The sequence below is a fragment of the Myxine glutinosa genome, chromosome 5, assembly GCF_964187855.1.
Source record: "Myxine glutinosa chromosome 5, kmMyxGlut1.1, whole genome shotgun sequence".
In the NCBI taxonomy this organism is placed as follows: domain Eukaryota; kingdom Metazoa; phylum Chordata; class Myxini; order Myxiniformes; family Myxinidae; genus Myxine; species Myxine glutinosa.
Window position 1 is genome coordinate 148964726 of NC_136265.1, and position 23283 is coordinate 148988008.

At 43.0% G+C, this 23283-nt stretch overlaps 1 protein-coding gene across 1 annotated transcript; it reads right to left on the reverse strand.

The window, feature by feature from the left end:
• Positions 1–3161: 3161 nt before the first annotated feature.
• LOC137426938 (ADP-dependent glucokinase) lies at positions 3162–19227 on the reverse strand. Its single transcript, XM_068115978.2, has 7 exons — positions 18787–19227; positions 15470–15629; positions 10024–10214; positions 9716–9809; positions 9289–9425; positions 4868–5220; positions 3162–3927 (listed from the first exon to the last, which is right to left on the reverse strand). The coding sequence occupies exons 1-7, from the start codon at positions 18980–18982 to the stop codon at positions 3595–3597; spliced, it is 1464 nt and encodes a 487-aa protein (XP_067972079.2). The 5' UTR covers positions 18983–19227; the 3' UTR covers positions 3162–3594.
• Positions 19228–23283: the final 4056 nt, after the last annotated feature.

Sequence of the window (23283 nt, forward strand, 5' to 3'; positions counted from 1 at the left end):
CGGCTAGGGTGCCGGCTTAGGATCCTAGGATCCTAGGATCCTGGGTTCGAATCCTGGTCAATCGCTGAATTAACACCAGGGGGGTTGACTCAGCCTGTCATCCTTCCGAGGTCGGCTAATTGAGTACCAGTTCACTGGTAATTCCCTGTTTGTCGTTAAAGGCGGCAAAAAGGGTTGGCGTCAGGAAGGGCATCCGGCCGTAAAACATTGCTTCAAAAAGGGGACCGAAAAACAACAACAACCACGGTTCCCGAAAAAGACCAACCCCCGCTTTGCGGGGAAAAATGGCCTCTAAAGGTGGTTTATAATGGAGTAGTGCTCTCCACTATGGGCTCGTGATCTCGCCTCAAATCTTTCCTTCCTAGATTCTGTGGAATGGAATACTCAACGTTATTGGAATCTCCCATGATGAGGCCAAGGTACAAGGTCTGTTGTGCTCACGTCACAAGTGGGTGGTCTTTTTTTTTTTTTTTTATCTGCTCTTTTCAGATATTGCTTCCATCATTCGCAGTCCTCTGACCCTACCCAGGAACTCCAGGATATGTGTTCTTCCAGTCACCCCCTCTTGGTTATCTTCCAAATTCCAGGCTGACTGCACACCAACTTTTCTCTCGCTTCTCCTGTCGATGGTACTGCCTTCCAGAGACTTGTCTCACACTTTCCTCTAAGGTTTTAAACAGACAGTGCACCATGTCATCCCCCATCCTGACCCATGATCTTTGCCCTATTAACCCTTCCTAACTACCTTACTTTCTGATTTCAATGTTTCCCTTCCTCTGTTATTCCATTGTGTGCCCAATTGGCCGTTTATCCATTTGACCTTGTTCTTGTACGATCTTTGCTCTTCTAGACAAAAATAAATAAAACGTGGGCTATTAGAGTGGATTTTCCAGAAAAATAAGATGAAAAACTAGTACGTGACAAAAGTAAAGCAAGATGAACAAATTTGGTGGATACCTGCATTTTCTAAAGCTTCCATAGGATCAAACTACTAGCCAGTACCTTGGATTCAAACTAGAGATGAAGAGCAGTCCCAATTCAATAAGAGTTCATGAAAACACCTTACCCCACTCTGTGTTGAGAAGCAAGGACATGGGCGAGGTCCACAAGCGGAAAATTTGATTGGTTGTGACGATGTAACATGACGTAATATTTTGGCCAAGTACTGCTAAATGGAAGGGTTTCGTTTAAGTGGCAAGAAGACGATTTCTGGTCTACAGTGTTCAAGTATATAATTCAATTGAAATAAAATCAAGATTTTAAAGGTTGTAGAAAAAAAAAATCCAGAAGTTTAGTGCCTTTAATGCAGCGTCTTGGTTCTTTTTCTTTGATCCAATATGGCTGCCAGACCACGTGGGTGATGACATCATAAATGTATATTCTCATATAATTGTGTAGATCATGCTCAAGAAATTTCAAACTGATCAGACTAAGCGTTGTCACTGTCGCATTATGACATAATTAAGGCACCAATGACGCCATCATTAACACTTACACCCAATGCGGAGTTCTTTACAATGAGCCACGTTTCAATTTTTTCCATGGGGCGGTTTCAGAGATATAGAGGATTAGAGGTGCAACATTTTTCGGTTTTTTCCCAAGATGTCGACTGTACCACCTGACCCGCGACTGCATAATCATTTTAAAAAATACTACTGGAGGCGCTCTTATTGTCAAAATTTCGTGTCCATCGGACCAACAGTTGCAGAGAATTTTTTCTTTCATACTGATCAGATCAAGCATTGTACTTGTCAATCTGACGTCATAATGAAGGCACCAATGACTGACATATTCCCCATGGGGAGTACTTGACAATGCGTCTGTAGCACGTGACCTATGACGTCATAATTATGAATTTTTAAAAATCCTTTGGTAAAATTGTGTCAGCCCAACGGTTGCTGAGAAAATGATTTTTTTTTTATGCAGACGCATAACATATTAACATAGGTACATATGCCACACGCACGCAACCGAAGGCCTAACCCGGCTTTTCGAGCACTAGGCAAATACGACATTAAATTGAGAGAGTTTATCCTCCATCATAAACTGATATTTGTGGACTGAAAGAACCAATTGCTTAACTCCACTAAATTGTCTCCCTTTGTTAAACACCATTCGAGGAAACTCCAAAAACGTACACTCAAAGACTTGGCTTCACAGACACTCAAACATGGAATGAATAACTTTTGCAGATGCCAAGAAAGGCACATTCCAAAAACAAAGAAAAACGACCAAAGTAAGAACAAAAAAAAACAAAACAAGGACGAATGTATGAATTCCTCTGAAGGAAGAAATGAGGTCGAACTTCATGAACCAATCATTATCCAAGATAAAGACCAAACAAATAGCAGGGAAGGGACCATGATGGCCATGAGAATCCTACACTAGTCTAGTCGTTTACCCACAATGCACTACACAAAGGTTGTGCTTCCAAATTTACAAGTTTTACACATCGTCATGTTGAGATGGAGGAATGCAATGTGTATGAAAACAAGATTATTGTTCAAAGTAGCACTTTTAAACAGCAGGATTTTAAAATCACATTCTTTATTGTTTGCAAAAAATAAAAGTCATGGCAGGATCAAACAATGGCTCAAAGCAAAATATCTCTTCAAGTACCCATAAAGTAAAGCTATGACGGCATTGCATCGCCAACAATGAATGACAAAGTTCTATAGGCTGGAAGTTGAAAACTCCACCAACAATCAAAAACCACAGAACCTACATTGCAATATATATATATATATATATATATATATATATATATATAATATATATATATATATATCAATATCAATATCAATATATATATATCAATATCAATATCAATATCAATATATATATATATATCAATATCAATATCAATATATATCAATATCAATATATATCAATATATCAATATATATCAATATATCAATATATATCAATATATATCAATATATCAATATATCAATATATATATATATATCAATATATATATATATATCAATATATATATATATATATATATATATATATATATATATATCAATATATCAATATATATCAATATATATCAATATATCAATATATATCAATATATATATATCAATATATATATATATATATATCAATATATATATATATATATCAATATATATCAATATATATATATATATATATATATATATATATATATATCAATAAAACATGCATTGATGGCTTCTCGGCTGAAAAAGTACACCGAACAAAAGTGGGAGAGAGGTTTCACAGACAAGGCATGAGACCTCTCAAAATAGAAACCAACGAATCATTTCTCTCGAGCTGTCAAAATAGACAGATGAGGAAGAGAGAGGGAGAGAGCAAGGTAAGGGGAGAAAGGAAGACTAAAAATAGGGAGAGGGTGTGGATAAGGAGAACATGCAAAAATCTTAAATCGGAATCACAAGTGTAAGTCACAGTTGGTATAATCTTTTCCAAGAAATTTCCCTGAAATATGATGAGGTCACAATAGTAGAGCAGAAGAAGCTCCGCACGTCTCAAACAACTGACCCACGTCATCTTGTCCGAAGGTCTAAGCGAAGTTCACATGTGGTTATCAGTTTGCGATGGCACTCAGATTTGCAGCACCAGGCCCGCCGCAGAGACGTTGTCCCCTCCACCGGCCGTCTGGTAGACGTCCGTGCACACGAGAACTGGTGCCACGCATACCTCGTATTTCCCTTCGGGGCCTTCCTCATGCCAGCAGGTCACGGGCCTTTCGGGCCGCACCTGCACACGTCTGCTTTGGGGTTTTCGACTGATGGCAAACGAATCGTCCATTATGAGGCGCGCCTTCCCGCAGTCTATAGCCACCGAGCCGCACACGTGTCGATTGGCTGTGAGCGACGCTTTTGCTGTGGCGGACATTGTGTTTTTCCATGCAGAGCCCTGTGCTGTGAGGATGGCCTGGGAAGCAAGGAAATTAAATAAATAATAAGAAAAGGCTTTATGAATCAGATAGTGTGGATTTGAATCTTATTCATACCAGACCACAAGGGGCATCCAGATTACACACCCCCCCCCCCCTCCCTCCCTGAAAGGTCATTAATGAGCCGGCTGGGTTTTTATTTCATAAAAGCCAATCAAACAGCAATGTGACAAACCCTTTGAAGTTAACTCTGTGTGTAGAAGCTTATAATTTGAAACCACAACCTCTGGAATCCCAGTCGGGGCAGCACCATTAGACCACCATACCCATTGGGCAGCATCATCATTACTTAACCAGCAAACAATTTCTATCAGGACAAAGCACAATGATTCATATTCGGAAAGAACAATCTTTCCAACATTATCGCAAATCTTTGCTCAAAATGGCGATTAAAAGTCACCGATCAGCAAAGAATCGGTTCGGTCAAATCAGTTAGGCCACGGATAATCAAAGTGCCAAATGACAGGTTAGCCGGAACATGTGAGGTGAGTTTCATGCACGAGCATTCACTTCCTTGTTAACCTACTTATACAAAAGCATCAAAGTACTTGAGGTAAAGCAACTTCATTACGGCATCGAGCGAGGCTGCTTTGCCATTCTTTGCATGCTTCATGAGCTATTCTTTGTTTTTTCGATGTGACCATCGTCAAGGCAGAAACGGGTGTTCAAACATCCCAAAAGGTCAATCAAAACCGGCTGCAAACCAAGTGAAGTCACGTGCTTTGGCCAATCGTGGGCAAGACTTGGCAGGCTCCACACAAATTGCTGAGAAATCCAGAAATGTTGCAATTCCCCCTTAACGGCACGGTCATTTCATTTGTGGGTGCTGGGTGAACAATTCAACAATGAACCAATATTGTAATTTATGGATTTACAAATTTTAGGCAAAACTATTTGTGAAGTTTCCATCATGCTCACCTGAAAAGCAAGCGTGTGTACGTGCAGGCGACTGAGTCGTCGTCCCATGCCATCACGGCGATGGCGCTTGTTGAGCAAGGAGAATACCTCGCGCATCTCGTCGAGCACAGTGGCGACGCGCGGGTACGCGTCGGCCACGAGGGTCACGTCCCCACGTTGAAGCAGACTATGCAAGTTGGGGAGCTCTTGCTCATTCATGCCCAGCGAGTCGGCATTGGGCACCACCTCCTCCAGTAGCTCCGTGAGAGTATCTCGGTCGGCAAAAGAGGCGAGTTCAAAGTGCACAAGTGTTCCTCCACGTGCCACCGCCTCCATCGCTGAACCGAGCTTCTGCAACCGCCTTCGTCGTTCTCCTGTTGTGACGCAAGAGCAACTGCTTAACCTCGAGGGGAACGTGGAACGACTCACACACAGATACCAATATGTGACTCATTCACAATAGCAATCTACTTGGGAACCAGGTAAATTACATAGAAATAAAAAAATAAAAAACACGTGCACACCAACAGCAGGGTACCAGACCCCATGTGCAAGCAAGCGTAGCGTGGAAGAGCTGCTCAAGTAGCACACCGACCTCAGCAAGACAGTAGAGGAAGAGTGAAAGAGCAGGTGAAGATAGGAGAAACAGCGGCTTAGAAATCCCAATCTAAAAGAGCACAAACAAAAAAAAATAAGAGGTAAGAAAGGGAAGGAAAAGAAATAAATCAAGCATACCCGCACAAAGCCGCTCAACTAGTGCATCGGAGGCAGACATTTTGGAAATGCAATTTATTCCTTTTATAAACAAGTTTTGATAAAGATGACAAAGACCATCTCACACAGGATGTCCACTCCAAATTTCAGGCATGACCAGGGAGAGAAGGGGTTGGAGGGTGGGTGAGGTTGTAAAATGCTCCAAACAAAACAAATTGTAAAAACAACGTCATGTGCAATCACTCAAATACCACCCCCAACCCCACTTTCCAGTTGATAGGACTTTGTGACGACAGAAAAAAAAAAAAGGAAATTTTCACAATTTGAGGCAAAATATAGATATACCCACCTGTATCCACCATTCCTCTGTCAGTGGTTACAAAACTTTTTAGAAGTGCGTACCCCTTTTCAATCTCTAAAAACTTTGCGGATCACCAATATTATCGTAGGCGATAACAAAAAATATATCGTAGGCGATAACAAAAAATATATCGTAGGCGATATATATATATATATAATCGATATTGCATAAAACTTAAATATCCTCAAGGGCAGTGGTTCTTAACCTTTTTCTCAACAGAGACCAGCAAAGGTCTGTGATAAATGACAACGGACCACCAATTGGGAACCAGATAATTCATGGCTTTACTATTTATACTTCAGCACATCATACATCTAACTTTTTAGTCATATTTTGGGTTTTTTTAAATCATTGCCTAGTTTAGGAAATTGCCGAGTTTAGCTGCCTCTGATTTCACCCACCTTCGAGTAAGCATGAAGTGCCTGATGGAATGGCTTGAAAATTCGACTTTGCACTCATTGCTGGTTAACCCCCCCCCCCCCCCCCAAAAAAAAAATCATGCCCCTTGCTTGTGTGAAAAAATAAAAACAAAATAAAAAAGGTACATGGAAAGTGCAATTAGAACCGCTCCTTGTTTATGCACGAACTTACACGGTATGAAGGGGAACTGTTTCCGATTGCTACATAAGTTCTACTATTCATGAACAATCCATCCTCGCAGTTCCTGAACGAATTCAGATACGATGATTTAATTACTACAACAGACACGTTTTCTTTCGGAGTAAATTACAAAAGGATTGTTGAGTACATAATGCCACTTTAAGTTGACAAATCTACAGGTACCATCTCAATCTTGTCAAAATTTATTATGAAAAGCAAATAAAATATATTTTACAATCGAAACAAAAGGTTTCCCCCACCCCTCCCAACATGTAGCCAATGTGGTCAGCAGATTCTCAGAGTGTATCTGAGAGCACCTAAAATCCCAAAGCTTCCAGGCCTCTTAAGTGGGCCCCGGAAACCACACCTTGACAGCTTCATGCTCACAGCATCTAGGTGAGTATGCTCCCTGTTCCCTTTATTTCTGGAAACCCCCTTTCAAAAAAATCCTGGATCCACCCCTAGAGTATATGATACGTACATACACTTGATCCATTAAATATAGATTTGTCGGGCATCGCTAGTGGGTGACTGGCAGTAAAAAAAAAAAAAAAAAAAAAACCCTGGCATTACTCCACAAACCGGTGTTCCTTCCTTCTGCGGACCGGCGGTTAGGAATCTGTGCACTAGGGTCTCCCCCATGCCATAATCAGTGTGGACCCTCAACCCAAACATCTCAAACCCCTTATTGATAGGTTGGATAAAGGGAGGATTCTCCACCCATACTCATAGTGTGCATATTCTAGCTCCAATATATTGTGGCTATTGGTCTCGAGCACACACAAATAAGGATCCTACAGAGACGGATAAGAATCTAACTAATCTCTCCATGAAAACTGTCAACACATTGAGAGGCCCGGGGATACCCATTTGTTGCATCACGCCCTGTTACCCCCCATGCACTGAACACACTGATGGTCAGAAACTTCTCCACCTTGTCAGGAAAGAAGGACACATAGTCCAGGAGCAGCTGGGTTCGACTGGGAAACGTGGGTACAGAGAGGTGGATTTGGGACACAAGATTTGGAGCCAAACACCGAGTTGAGGCATTCGGCTTTGTCACGTGCAGTGCCAGCTGTGTAGCAGTTTGAGGTAAGGGAGGGGATGGAGGGGGAACAAACACCAGAAACGGATTTGACCAGACACCACCAGGATTTGGAAGAGGGAGGTAGGCTCTCTGAGAATGGCCAGAGATGTCCACTTTAACAAGGAAATGATCAGATGAACCGATTGGAGCAGAAGAACAGCAGACATTTGCAGGGAAGTTTGTCATAACCAATTCTAGAAGAGACGATGTACCGTTGACTGAGATCCGGGTCGGGGAATTGACAGATTGTGTCAGTCCCAGTAAGTCGCAGAGGTCCTTTGCTGAAGTGCCGTGGCTGGTGAGAGGTACCCATACCCAGCCAGCTGGCACGATGACAGTTGAAGTCGCCACATATGAGGAAGAGAGTTGGGATGAGCGGATAGAAGTTGGTCCATGTCATTCAGACAGTGAGATGTAAATTGAGTCATCACTCTTTGGTGGACGGTACAGAACACATATGAACAAAAGGTGGGAGCGGAGGGGACACCATAGCCAGAGGTACTCCTGGGGGTGTAGTGGGGAGAGAGCAGTGCAGGGAGAGTGAGGGAGAGTTTTTGATAAAGATAGCAACCCCACCACCAGGACGAGGCTCAGGTCTATCATGCCGGAGGAGGGAGTAACCAGGAAGAGATATCAAGGAATCGGAGACATCTTGAAGGAGGAAAGTTTCTGTTAAGCAGATCAAGTCTGGATTGTCAGAAGCAACCTGTATGGAGAGATCAATCAGGTTTGAGCAAAGGTCCCGGATGTTTGAGGTCCATACCGTTAAGGAAGAGGAAGGGGGAGCATCGGATACAGGACAAGGGAGGGGAGGGGTATGGAAAGATGAGGAGGTGGGGAGGAGGAGGTGGGGAGAGCTGGTGATAGTGTGTCAGAGATTGCAGGAGAGCGAGGAGAAGGATGAGGAGGAAAAGGATGAGGAGGACAAAAGGTTTGATGGTGATGGGATGAGGCACAGTGAGGTGTTGTTTGAGGGGCGGCAGAGAGAAGTATAAGGTTGGAGGATGTGGAGGTATGAGTTGGAAGGGAGAGGAAGCGGGGAGGAGACAGCTTTGAGGAGGAGGGGTGAGGGGAGTATTGAAGAAAAATGGTGAAGAGGGAGCTTTGAAGCAGAGGGGTGAGGTGGGAGATTTGAGGGAGAGAGGTGAGTAGGGAGATTTGTGGGGGGAGGAGTACGATTAGGGAGGAAACACTGAAATGACAGAGCTGGAATGACAAAGGAGGATATTTGAGGGGGAGGAAAAAATAAGAATATTGTTTTTGTGATGGAAGGATTTAATGAGCAAATTAATGACAGTCTTTTGAACAGGAACAAAAAGAGCGAGTTATAATATACAAATGAGTAGAGCTTGGCAGGGGGGAGTTTAAACATTTTAAAGCAAAATCGTGAACAGTCTGGGAAATTCCTGGAATGCAGAAGAATAGGAGATTAACAAAAAATTAAAAGAAAATAAATTCCTGATCGTCATTTCTGGTGGAACTTTTTGCCATCTTTCAACTTTGCTTTAGGTGGGAAGCATGGAGACTTGCGATGGTGCGCCATAAACTTTGCTCTAGTTATTTCTTTTTAAAAGTTTGAAAAGAGGAAGCAGAAGGAGAAGTGAAAAAGAATGTTAAAAAAAATGTAGGTATAGAAATTAAAAGAAAAGAAAAGAAATAAATAAGTAAAGACCAGTCAACCTGTTTGGAAAGGAAAGTTGTCCATCATCTGGAGGCCCCCAATAACCAACAAATCCGGCCGAAATGTCTCAATCCGACTGTGGAAATCTTCCAATGAGCTCAGGAGGGCGTTGTGGACGTCGTTGTGGATGATGAATCTGCCGCAGAGAAATGACGAGTGGAAGCTTGGGACACATAGAATAGATAATCATACACTCGCTATCATTGCCATCATGAAGCCAAGGCCTCACTTTGAATGCACCAATAATCTTCGGTGTTTCGTGGTTCAACATCATAATCACATTGCTAAATAAAGTCACAATTACAGTTGTACTTGCCGAACTCGAGCATATCCTCCTAGCAAATGAAAAAAACCCCAAAACCAACACTACAGAAGGTGTAGAAAAATCAGATCATTTCACTCAAAAGATCGATAAGAAAGTGGCACCTGTTGGCTCGCAATGCCTCGTAAGGACCCCATTTTCCTCCTTTCGGGTATTCCAAGACGAGGTGTATATCATCCTGTAAGGGATCTCCTGTGACTGTGGGGAAAACATATTGGAACAATAAGTGATCATTACACTGCCCAAGATGTCACCACCAACTGCAACACCCAATAGAAAGCAAAGTGGATAAAGAGCTATCGACCAAACACATGGGGAAGTTGAGATATTTTCAAAGAAGCGCTATTATTCTTTTGTAGCACGGAGTTCAGCGCCCGATCAAAAGACCCCGCTGATCATCATGTGCTCACACCTGAGACGCGCTTGTGCAGGTGCTTCCTCAGGTGATGGCTTAGCTGAGCCCCCAGGAGTACTTGGCAACCTTCGTGTGCCAGTCGGTTTGCCATAACCGGTGCGTTGCCACCAAGCAGACGTCTCGTGCCGGGCACTTCCAAGGAAAGCTGCACGAGATTTTGGAAGAGTGTTTTGTTCGCCATGTAACGCCTAGACAAGGTAGAAATACAGCATCAAGGAAAGCTTCTGGGGTAGTGGAAGGTGGGTTTAAAGACCTTTTCATTAAAGGCATTACAAATACCTTGAAGCAGGTAACATGCTTAGCAAACAGTGGACAAGAAGATCATTCCATAATGTTATTGGTAAAGGGTGGCCACTTTTCGGGAAAAAAAATAAAAGGTTTCATGAGGTCAGGCAATGTTAAGTAGCAATCCATCTCCCTCTTACTCACACCCATCACCCTCTTGGTCCCACCCACTTTAAAATTTAGCTTCTTCCAGAAGTCATTATATGACATTGTCCATCATCTGCAGGTGCTTTCACGAGACGGCTGTTGTCCCATTTACCGTCATGAAAAATTAGCTCAACACAAGGGAAATACTTCATACAAGACGAGTGAAGCTGGGACAATTCATAAAGATCTCCTGTGGACAAGTGGACCATGTGCACTGACAAAGACAGTACGATAATCTTTGAGTTTAAAGGCCGATTGGTTCTTGGACCGGACTTCCAGGAAATGCACTGCAGAGTTGATATGCTTCATGCATGTTCAAAGCCACGTTCCTGATCAAACAGAAGGCCAAATACTGCATGGAGTAATCAAAAGGAACTCAAGATAGGATTCTGATTTCAGCTGCAAGTGCTCTACCCTCAAACCCATCAAAGCGCAGCCAAGTCCATGGTCTGAACGCACACCGACTTAATTAGATAGGCAAGATAACATACAGTATGGAGTCCAAAGACCAGAGATTACTGGATGCCACCAAATATTCTCAATGTGTTAATCACATCGTGCATTAAAGGGTGGCAAAGCATGCAACAAGGGCACCAATGGCACAAACACAAGGCCAGGATGGCACATTCATTCACTTATTAATTTTAACATTTTTGTCCTCTTTTTTTTTTTTAACCAACAGATCATAGGTTGGTTGCCTTTATGTCCATCACATGTAAAGCTATCTTTTTTTTTTTTAAGGATCTCAGGCTCATAGTAGAGGTAGAGAAACACACACACACACACACACACACACACACACACACACACACACACACACACACACACACACACACACACACACACACACACACACACACACACACACACACACACACACACACACACACACACACACACACACACATTGGGGGAAGTGCTGTCACTTCACAGACCACTCTGGGTACCAACGACATCACAACAATGGCACTGTATTTGCTCACCACACTCAGCGGGGCATTTCCCAAGGAGGAATTTCCTTCTCTCTATGGATGCCAGCCTATAGTTGTTTATCTGTGCGTTCATCCTTTTAAATGCTGATCATCAAACAAGGAAGCAGCACGTACCATTTTTAAAGTCCTTGGTATGACTCGGTTTGAACTGCCGACCTCCCAGAGGAGATCTCAGATTCCAGGTTTGAAGCAGCGACCCAGATCCCAGGTTTGACCCCATATGCTCATTATTCTTACTATAATTCACCAAATGTCTGTCTGTCTGTCTGTCTGTTCAAAGGTACCGCAAAAACGGCTCAACCGATCTCAAAGATATTTTCCGTGGGTAATCCTGGGATCTCCAGGGGTAAAATAGGCTATTTAGTTTTCCCAATTTCAGCTTTGGTCTCCAGCATTCTCAGGTTTGGACTCCCGCATAACATTCGCGTTCGCATAACGTTCATTGTGATGATGTTCTCATTGTGACGATGTATGTGTTCACGGTAGTGTTTGACGTGATGGTGTGAACGTAATTTCGTAATGTTTTTCGTTTCGTAATCCTTTAATGAACGTTTAATGTTTAATGAACGTTTAATGCCCTTCGATGTCCGGGGTGCTAGCCTGGTGTTGGCTTAGCGGTTAGGGTGCTGGCTTGGGATCCTAGGATCCTGGGTTCGAATCCTGGTCAATCGCTGAATTAATGCCAGGGGGGTTGACTCAGCCTGTCATCCTTCCGAGGTTGGCAAATTGAGTACCAGTTCACTGGTAATTCCCTCTGTGTCGCAAGAAGCGACTAACAGGGTTTGTGGCAGGAAGGGCATCTGCCCATAAAACATCGCTTCAAAAAGGGGACCACGGTGCCCAAAAAAAGGCCAAGCCATGCTATGCAGGGAAAAATGGCCTCTAAAGGTGGTTCCTTTTTTTGATGTCCGAGGCCACACGCGCGCTACACTGGACGGGCCAGCGTGTATCTTGCCCTTCGCCGTCAGGCTCGGGTAAACCGCTGAGCCCCATCCGTGATGGGGACTGGGGCTTGAGACAGTGTCCTTCATTAAAAGTATAATTAACGCTGTCTCCATCGATCTTGCCAAGGCCGTAACAGCCGTAACGTTTAATCTCTACATGAGAGAATTCCACATAGCTATTTGGGCGGTGAATACGCCAACAGATCGCTGTCTCCATCGATCTTGCCAAGGCCGTAACAGCTATCGGCTCAAAATCCTTTTAAGTGTTGATTTGTACAGTTACACGTATCGGGAATTTGGTACACGTATCGGGAGTACATACGACAGCGATTGTGAACACGATTATCGATCACGATTCACGATCATCACGATCATCACGATCATAGTGTATCGATCACGATTTGAAACACGATGGAATAATATTTACCGATATGAACAGTGATGTGGCTTTTATTGAAATTCTACAAATACTGTTTAGATTTTGATGATTTGCGTGTGATATGATTCAACGGATGTTTAGATGAATCGTTTAAAATAAAAAAACGTTCAATTTCTGATATTTTGCCTTTTCATTTGGGCCTCCCAATTGAAGCCCCACCCATAGGGTGGGTACCGCTGCTAGTATGCTGTAATGTAAGGGACCATGCAGTAACCATGACACCACAGAGTCTGGTTATTCATGACAGTGTGCATTCAAAAGGAGAGAAGCTAGTAGCCATTAAGGGGGGACACATATTGGACGTTACTGTAGCTTCATCTGAGAATTTCAGTTTACATTACAGCAGTTACACAGTTTGCTTTGTTACCCGAACCCCCATTATAGATTCAGGCCTGCATCAGCAAGGCCAAACCCATGGACAACTCAAAACTAAGGTCATGCAACAATTTTATTACAAATAATCATGTCTCTCACCCATGACGACATACCTGTTGCTCCGGTTTTGTTTTGTGTTTATGACAGGTCCCATAGAGGTTATGAAAAGTTTATTTTGGGACAAAACCCAGAATAGACAGCTTGATGTTGAGAAAGCTCTAACACAGTAGTCCCCACCATGGTAAGACAAGGAAGAGGAAGAATCGCTTTGCAATACATGTCTCCTACCGGTCCCAATGAATGTTCTTGTTCCAAGCATTTCCGCAGGTTTAGCCCCCCCCCCCCCTTCCCCCACCCCAAGTATCCATTATACACCTAATGTCCTCATGGGAAAGCTAATGATCCATGTGGCACGAGATGGTAATCACGTGGTTTCTTCTTATTTGGCGATCATGGGCCAGGAAAGGGTGAAACCCCCGATAAAGGGCCAAACTGATGTTGCACTACAAGAGGCCTTAGTTACGCCGAGGACTGCAGAGAGAAAAGCGACGTCAACATGGTGTCACCAGCACCCACAGTACCCTGGGTCTCTGGCGATGTTTGTCTGAAGTAAAGTCAGGTGTTGTCCAATGTCTGTCTGCACAATTAGTGCAACGACATATCACGTGCCTGCGATACGATCTGGGACCCCGCTCTGCTCACCAAACTCTCCTCCTTTGGTATCCATGGAAATCTCCACGCATGGCTGGCGGACTTCCTCTCTCGTCGTAGTCAACGTGTGGCCCTGAATGGGTTTCTCTCATCTCCTCTTCCTGTTCAGGCTGGAGTTCCCCAGGGCAGTGTTCTGGGCTCTGTGATTTTTCTGGTCTTCATCAATGATCTCTCTGACTCTCTTGAAAATCCTCTCTATCTCTTTGCTGATGACTCCACTCTCTGCCGCTCCATTCCTCATCCCTCAGATCGGCAGTCTGCAGCCTCCTCACTCTCTGCAGACCTGGACAAAATCACAGACTGGGCAAACAAGTGGAACATGTCTTTCAATCCTGACAAATCTCACACTCTTACGATGTCTCTCTGAAAAGACCGACTGGACAACCCTCCCATCTACTTTCTGAATAATCCTCTCCAAGAAGTTCTGTCACTCAAGCTTTTGGGTCTCACTATCTGCCATGATCTTTCCTGGGAAAACCACATTTCAAATCTGGCCTCCAAAGCCAGTCACCAACTGGGCATCCTCCGTCGTGCGAAGTCCTTCATTGGCACACCTGAGCTCCTCACCACATACAAGGCTTTCATCTGCAGCTCAATGGAATACTGCTCTCCCCTCTGGGCTGGTGCTCCTGCCTCACACCTGGCTCGTCTTCACGCTGTTGAAACCAAAGCGTTCAGAATCATTGGAATCTCCCGCGATGACACTATCTCCGAGGGCCTTTCACTTACTCACCGCAGGCAGGTTGGTGGTCTTTCCGTCTTCTACCGACTCCTCTCCGGCCTTGCTCCCCCAGCTCTCTCTGGGCTCTGTCCCCCAAATATTCCTGCAGGTCGCACAAGATCTGCCTGCAACCCTCTTATGGTTAAACTGCCAAAATCAAGACTCTCTGCTCACCTTCACTCCTACATTCCTCTTTTCTCCCGCCTCTGGAACAAACTCCCTCACTCTCTTCAATCCCACTCCTCCCTCCAGGTCTTTAAAACGGCTGTTCACCACCATCTCTTATCTTCCCCAATCCAAAACCTTGATCTTTTCTACCCCCGCTAATATCACCCCAAATCCACTTTTTTGAGGTGACTTTTGTCTTCTTTCCTGGAAGTCCTTGGTGTCCTTGCGTTTTATACCTATCCTGCCTCCCCCCAGGCCCTCTGCCTCCCACACATCTCCCGATGTCCCTGCCCTCAAATGTTGTGTTTGTGTGCTTCCTCCCCTTCTCTCCCCATCTTGTCGACCGCTCCCATTTTTATATACTTTGTTTACTTGTTTGTTTGATTTGTTTGTTTGATAAATGTTAGCTCTTTCACGAGCCTCGACTCTGTATACAAAAAACAAAAAACAAAAAAAAACTCTTCCATTAATGTTAGACAGCGTAGGCCAATAATTAAGCACGCATTTTGCACAGGATTCATGATACTTTTCCTTTAAATTCCAGCATTGAGTAGTAGCAGTGGTAGTGATGGTAGTAGTCGCAGCTGTAGTAGTAGGTCGCAACACAAACGTATGTAAATAGATATAGAGGAATGAGTTACGTTTGCGATTACAAACTCACTCGGCTGCAGCTCCATGAGGGAAATAATACGCGAAAGAATCCGCCAGGTCTCTCTCCCCTCGAATAAATGCGGGATATCCGGGATTGGCACCTGGCGGGATGCCCGCCTTGTGGAGAAAACCGATCCCATCCACCACAACGTCCTGGCACCCACCCAGTCCTGCGGCAGGCGGTGGCACACAGATGAGAAAAACATTCCTGGCACAACGACACAATCTTAATGCTTTGGGACATTAATTATCCAATCACTCTTCAGCTCATTTAAAGGTCATCAATCGAGCCTCATACGTTCCATTCGTTTGTCATTGGCATGACGTTTGCATGTCTTTGATCACAACTCGCATCGGGTAAACATACTCATGATCGGGTGGACAGGTTGAAGCAATTAGGCAGTGGATACCTGGGCAAAAACAAATTGTCCCAAAAGCAAATTTCCGAAAAACAAATTGTCCCAAAAACAAATTGTCCCAAAAGCAAATTGTCCCAAAAGCAAATTGTCCCAAAAGCAAATTTCCCAAAAACAAATTGTCCCAAAAACAAATTGTCCCAAAAGCAAATTTCCCAAAAACAAATTGTCCCAAAAACAAATTTCCCAAAAACAAATTGTCCCAAAAACAAATTGTCCCAAAAGCAAATTTCCCAAAAACAAATTTTCCCAAAAACAAATTGTCCCAAAAACAAATTGTCCCAAAAACAAATTGTCCCAAAAACAAATTTCCCAAAAGCAAATTTCCCAAAAACAAATTTCCCTTTCAATTACACTTAATAATTTATTATCCCCACACTTTTTGAAAAAGAAAAAATGTGAGATGTAATTAGCTCCGTCTGTCCGTCACACCACATCATCCTAAACGATTGTGCAGAAATTCACCAAGCTCGGTAGTTATGATCACTACGTGGTAAGAAGGTGCAAGAGCGATATCATTTTGGCCCCACCCCTTGGGCTGGGGTCAAAAGGTCAAATACCAAAAAATGCAATTAAGGGCACATTTTAAACATTTTAAAATGAAACTTTGTATATGCAGTTAACATTGGGAGACGCATGGAATATGTAACAGTCTTTTTGGATTTCACCTCGCTTGAGGGTTCGGTCAGGGAAAGTTATTGGGCCGAGGCTCAAGCAAACCGGCTGGCCAGGCCCGATGTGGGAAAGTAATTTGTACGAAAAAGAATTAAAAGATTTGTGCAGTAAACGAGTCGTCTGAAGAGCAATAGAGAGTTATTTTGGGCAGGTATTACATACCGGGACAATGTGCAGTGCACTAGGGGACTTTGTATAACAACATTGTCGCGTATGACAGGGATCCAACAAAAGAGCTCGAGATTCGCGGGAATTTTACCTCCGAAGACGACCCGTCAATTTTGTCGCAACTGCGTTCATGCAATTACTTTTTAACACCGGATTGCAATTTAAGGTGGCACACGGGCAGCAGACGTGCCATGCAGTGAACGAGGCGTCAGGAATGTTCAGTCCTCGAGTTCATCAAGAAAGAAAAGTAATAGTCAGTCGCAGCATGGGAGGACAAATGAGAGCTTCATGGCCCGACGCCCATCTTGATCCTAAATCTTAACGACATCGACACTGACATGAAGAAAGACGAAGAGAAGGAAAGATAAGATAAGAGAAGGATTAACTCAGCTTGTTCGACGATTTCACAAGACAGCAGAAATGAAGAGCCTGGTAAATGTCACTCAGGGCAGCAGTTCTGGATGAAATATTTTTAGTAGTTTTTAATTAGGCGGGTCCGGGTTCGGTAGCACTACGGTGAGCATCGTCTCAAACCGAGTTATCCCACACGCTACAATTCAAGATCGCAAAGAAAAGTAGAGCAGGAAAGTCACACATGCAACCAGTACAATCTATTTCCGCTCCAGAAACGTAACCACCACCCGCACCCATGACTTGTGGTTGCGCAATTTGTGCATGGCGTCTTCGTACGGGGATTCAAGACGACAGCCGCTTCGGATCGCCATACTGTTATAATCTTCAAAGATTACTCGCTTTGATCAATAATGGAAGAGCAGCAAACCCGATCAATTATACTGCGGTCCTGTTGTTGCACCACAGCAATGCGTCCGTTCAAGTGTCTGTCCTTATTGGTCTGGATGTAGGGTACAAAAACCCGATGAATGTTATTATTCGTCGATTTGTCCATATTCTCAATTATTTCATTCACGTAAAAGTGCATGGTCTTTAAAGATCCGTAATCAAAGATTCACGAATGATGGAAGGTGGCACATCCCTATAAATGGGGTGTGTATCCTCTCTAGGTGGAATACCCACATGTTGGACCCTCTCAAGGTGGAATACCTACATATTAGACCCTCTCTAAGTGGAATACCCACATGTTGGACCATTTCAAGGTGGAACACCCACATATTGGACCCTCTCAAGGTGGAACACCTACATATTGGACCATTTCAAGGTGGAACACCCACATATTAGACCCTCTCAAGGAGGAACACCCACATATTGGACCCTCTCAAGGAGGAACACCCACATATTGGACCCTCTCAAGGTGGAACACCCACATATTGAACCATTTCAAGGTGGAACACCCACATATTGGACCATTTCAAGGTGGAACACCTACATATTGGACCCTCTCAAGGAGGAACACCCACATATTGGACCCTTTCAAGGCGGAACACCCACATATTGGACCATTTAAAGGTGGAACACCCACATATTGGACCCTCTCAAGGTGGAACACCCACATATTCGACCATTTCAAGGTGGAACACCTACATATTGGACCCTCTCAAGGAGGAACACCCACATATTGGACCCTTTCAAGGCGGAACACCCACATATTGGACCATTTAAAGGTGGAACACCCACATATTGGACCCTCTCAAGGCGGAACACCCACATATTGGACCATTTAAAGGTGGAACACCCACATATTGGACCCTCTCAAGGCGGAACACCCACATATTGGACCCTCTCAAGGCGGAACACCCACATATTGGACCCTTTCAAGGCAAAACGCGAGCACCCCTAATGGAACCTCTCATGGTGGCAAACCTACTGCTCCATCCTCCCCCTTCCCGCCTCCTTCTTCTTCTTCTTCTTCTTCTCCCCACCACACTTTTATTGTTTTGCGCAGTACACTGTAAATCGAGGTGAAACAAAGTCTGCTCCAAGCAGGAAGCCCAGAAAGTTAAAAGCACAAATCAAAGGAACGTCACGTTACCCACGAATGAATAGCAAACGATCCAAAACGTCACCCACGTACTGAAATTATTTCGTACACAGCACACCGGAAGTACAGAATAAATAACGTGCGGGAGATTACTATTACTATTGGTCTTACCGACGGCGACTCTTGGGCGCTCCGATGGGCCCGATGGCGACGCCTTGCCCTCGGCGCGCAGCAGAGACCCGAGCAGCAGTTCCATGCGCGTCGCCGCACGGGACACGCCGGACTGGCCGCTGTCACGAAGCCATAGCGAGCCGAGCACGGCCAGCAGGGCCAACACAACGGCCAAGGTAAACGCCGGGCCCGCCATATACAATGCAGCACGACTTTTAATCTTTATCGATAATCTGTACTGTATGTATAGCTATAAATAATGGATTACCACAAGAGCTTCAGGAGCACGCAAACAGAACCACCAAACAATGCAAAAGCCCTTCTCCTTGTTGTGCAGACACGTCAGCACGTTAACACGACGCTGATTATTGTTTTAATTTTTTTTACCCTGACTCTACAAACCCTGACCCGCTCTTCGAGCATTCCCAGCGACACAAAAATTAACACTTCCGCAGCAACTTTTATCACTGTAATTTAGGTCAGCCAATCGGATGCGGTTAATTCCGAGGTGGCCCCGCCCCTAACACGTAGCGCAGGCACGCGCTGCGTTTTCAAATGTTGGGAAACGTGAAGAAGATTCATAATTACTGCAACACCTGCACGAGCATGGAGCCATTATTTATTTATTACGTACACAATTTAATGGAAATATTTATGGCCGCCACCTCCCACATCGCACACTAACTCATTCCTCATCTTACTCTGTCGCTCCCACTCACTCACTCCTTATATTACTCGAATAGGATTTACATAACAGCTAACTGAATTAAACCACCAACTATTTTTGAGATCGGCGTACGCCAAAAGGTCAACATAGGCCAAAGGTCAACCACTTTCTTTCGAATTTCTAAAATCCCCAATTTTCATCCGATTGACTTGACATCGAATAGGATTTGCATATCGGCTTACTGAAACCAACCACCAACTATTTTTGAGGTCAACATCGACCAAATGACGTCCACACAGGCCAAATTACTAAAATTGCAAATTTTCATCAGTTTAACTTAAACTTTGAAGAAGATTTGCATATCAGGTCACTGAATTCAACCACTAATTATTTTGGAGGTCAAAAGGAAGCTCTACTGAGTGCCATTCTACTTTGTTCTGTTTTGCCAAGTTGTCGCTCTATGAGTGATTTTTCATTGTCTGTTTGTCTGTCTGTTTGCTTGTTTGTTTGTTTGTCACTCGCCTACAGGTCACAAATATAAACTGATCGTCATGAAACCTCGCTAAATTGTAGAGGTCGTCACAATTGAGGCGTCCCTTGATTTTGAGGTCAAAGGTCACCTGGAGGTCAAATTTCTAAAATCACCATTTTAAATCCGATTGACTTGAACATTGAACAGCATTTGTATATCGAGTCATTAAATTGGAAAGTCAACTATTTTTGAGGTCAAAAGGTCAACCCAAGGTCAAACTTCCAAAATCATCAATTTTCATCTGAAAAACTGTCAATTTTCATCTGATTGACTTGGTAATTGAACAGCTTTTGCACATAGTCAAATTGGCAAGCCAACTATTTTTGAGGTCAAAAGGTCAAAGGTCAACTCAAGATCAAACTTCCAAAATCATCAATTTTCATCTGAAAAACCATCACTTTTCATCTGATTGACTTGGTAATTGAACAGCTTTTGCACATAGTCAAATTGGCAAGCCAAATATTTTTGAGGTCAAAAGGTCAAAGGTCAACTCAAGGTCAAACTTCCAAAATCATCAATTTTCATCTGAAAATTTTCATCCGATTGACTTGAAAATTTAAGAGCATTTTCATAGTGCCTCACTGAATTGGGAAACCAACTATTTTTGAGGTCAAAAGCTTAAAGGTCAACTCAAGGTCAAACTTCCAAAATCATCAATTTTCATCTGAAAAACCATCCATTTTCATCCGATTGACTTGAAAAATAGAACAGCATTTGCATAGTGCTTCACTAAATTGGGAAACCAACTATATGTAAGGTCAAAAGGTAAACTCAAGGTGATATTTCTAAAATCATCAATTTTCATCTGAAAAATCGTCACTTTTCATCCTATTGACCCTTTTGGGGGGAGGGGGCGGATTTTGCAAGTATTGTGCTCTGCATGACATCTTCTTGTTTGTTTGTTTGTGAACAGAATATCTCAAAAAGTTGTGGATGGATTTCAGACAAAATGTGGTGGAGACATTGGGTATGTGACAAGGACGAAATGATTAGATTTTGGTGAAGATCCAGATCCAGCTCTGCATCTGAGAATTTTTTCGTGATTCTTCACCTAGAGATTGGGCTAAAACGACACGATATTTCAAAAAGTTGTGGACGGATTCGGACGAAACTTGGTGGATGTGTTGGGTACGTGACAAGGAAGAATTTATAAGATTTTGGTTCAGGTCCGAATCCAGATCTGGTCTATCAGTGGGATACAAAACGTAGACTGTTCACTCTGCGGAGGTATGCATTCTATCGAGTGCCGTTTTAGTCTCCTTTTCAACTGATTTAAAGTTACTGCAAGAAGAACACCGTACTAATAATATGTGCACACCATTCCTTATAGTTTATATATGTTCCCTTGCTTTTCTTCTCACTTCCCCCAAACTTCTTTCCAAATTTATCTCTGCTTTGCCCACACTCTCCTTAATCGACCTCCATGACGTCATCCTACACAATTTAAGTCTCCCGTTTAACCCTGCGGCCTGATATAAATATGAGTGTGAATGTTTTTTGTCTATCAATGCCATCTGATGCCATTTTAGCATGTATGACGTAGTAAACGTGATTCCTGCACGAGCAAAGTTAATACTTTCATTAGCGCGAGCTAATGAATGAGCAAATGCACGAGCAAATCATTAGCTTATCTAGAATTGGAATTCCATATAAGGTATTGTCATCGTGCACCGTCCGTCTGTCCGTCTGTCCGTCTGTCCGTCTGTCCGTCTGTCCGTCTCTCCGTCTCTCATTTCGACTTCTCCGGCCAAACCGCAGGGCCAATCCGACTGAAATTTGACAGCAAGGTTCCACTCATGACTGGTAACGAGGATTGTAAAGCTCATTCCGATCACGTGACGTTAATAGGTCAAAATGGCGGACTTAGTAAATTCCTTCAAAAATTTATTCTCCAGACCCACCAATCAGCTACAATGCTACCAAATTTGGGTTACAACATTAGGACAGGGTCCTGATGTTAAATTGCGGAGGTCATGCCAATCACGTGACCGGAAGTGTGTTAAAATGGCTGACTTAGTAAATTGTTTGGAAAATCGTGTCGATTCCTTCAAAAATCTTCTCCTTAAAAAATCTCCTCCAGACCCACTGGTCAGAATGTTACCACATTTGGGTTATGATATAAGGCCACGGCCCAGTTAAGCTACAGGTCTAGTGATTCTATTTTTATATTACTAAACCCCCAAACCGAGTAAAAACTATAGCTGAGTTTGTCAATCACTATGATCGGAACAGGAATCACAGTCAGAATGTTTGGTCCATACTATTCAACATTTACTCAACCAGGAGATGATTGTATGATTTTTGGTAATCAGAAAAGAACACAAACGGAATATTAGTCAGGTTCACGATGTTTTTTCGTTCAAAATCATGGTAGATTAGCAAACCTATACATTTTTGGAAACGTTATTACATGGAAAATCTGAAAATCAATGTTTACATTTGCCAATTCCGACCAATTCGATTCGACCAATTCGACCAATCGACCAATTCCATTCGACCAATTCGACCAATCGTTTCGATCGACCATTCGACTGATTCGATTCGATTCGATCGACCATTCGACCAATTCGATTTGCCAATCAATTTGACCGACCTTTGCTTGTGTGGAACGGACTGTGAAAACGATGCGGACTATATTGTCGGATACGACACACAGGACAGTGATGACGAACTCTAAATGGCATATTCTGTAATCGTGTATGTTTGATGCCATTGACTGCCTGTGTATATTTTGTCATTGACTGCCTGTGTAGATGTGAAGTTATACTGACTGCATGTGTATATATGATTTTGCTGACTGCCTGTGTATGTTTGGTGATATGAATTATTGTGACACATTTTGATGTTATTAACTGCCTGTACAAAATGATAACGTGTATTTGATTATGCAACTTATCGCGAATATAAAGACAGTATTTTGCAATTCAAAACCTTCGATTCGTGTCTTACCATTCCCCATAGCACTAATTTGATACTTTCATTGGATTCCTTGTCCCTGAAAATATAGGTTTAGTATATTTTAAAAGTTTTTAGGGTAATTAGAGGCAGAAATAGAACAAAATATGTATTTTACAGTGGCCATTTTGAAAATCCAAAATGGCCGCCATACAGGTATCTCTCCAAATGTAAACATTGATTTTTAGTTTCCTTATGCTATAACCTTTCCAAAAATGTATAGGTTTGCTAATCTACCATGATTTTGAACGAAATATAATTTATTGACATAGTGAACCTGACTATATGAGGTTATTATGTTCAAAAGGTCCCCAGACTGACTTGATTGGGTAAAGTGTATGAC

What these genes read in the sequence shown, in the direction of transcription:
- LOC137426938 (XM_068115978.2), bottom strand. Translation starts at nt 18,982, where the DNA reads ATGGCGGGCCCGGCGTTTACCTTGGCCGTTGTGTTGGCCCTGCTGGCC. An exon ending in GCGCCCAAGAGTCGCCGTCG is followed by an intron (nt 15,630 to 18,786) that starts GTAAGACCAATA and finishes CGCCTGCCGCAG; the next exon opens with GACTGGGTGGGTGCCAGGAC. An exon ending in GAGGCATTGCGAGCCAACAG is followed by an intron (nt 9,426 to 9,715) that starts GTGCCACTTTCT and finishes TCTCTGCGGCAG; the next exon opens with ATTCATCATCCACAACGACG.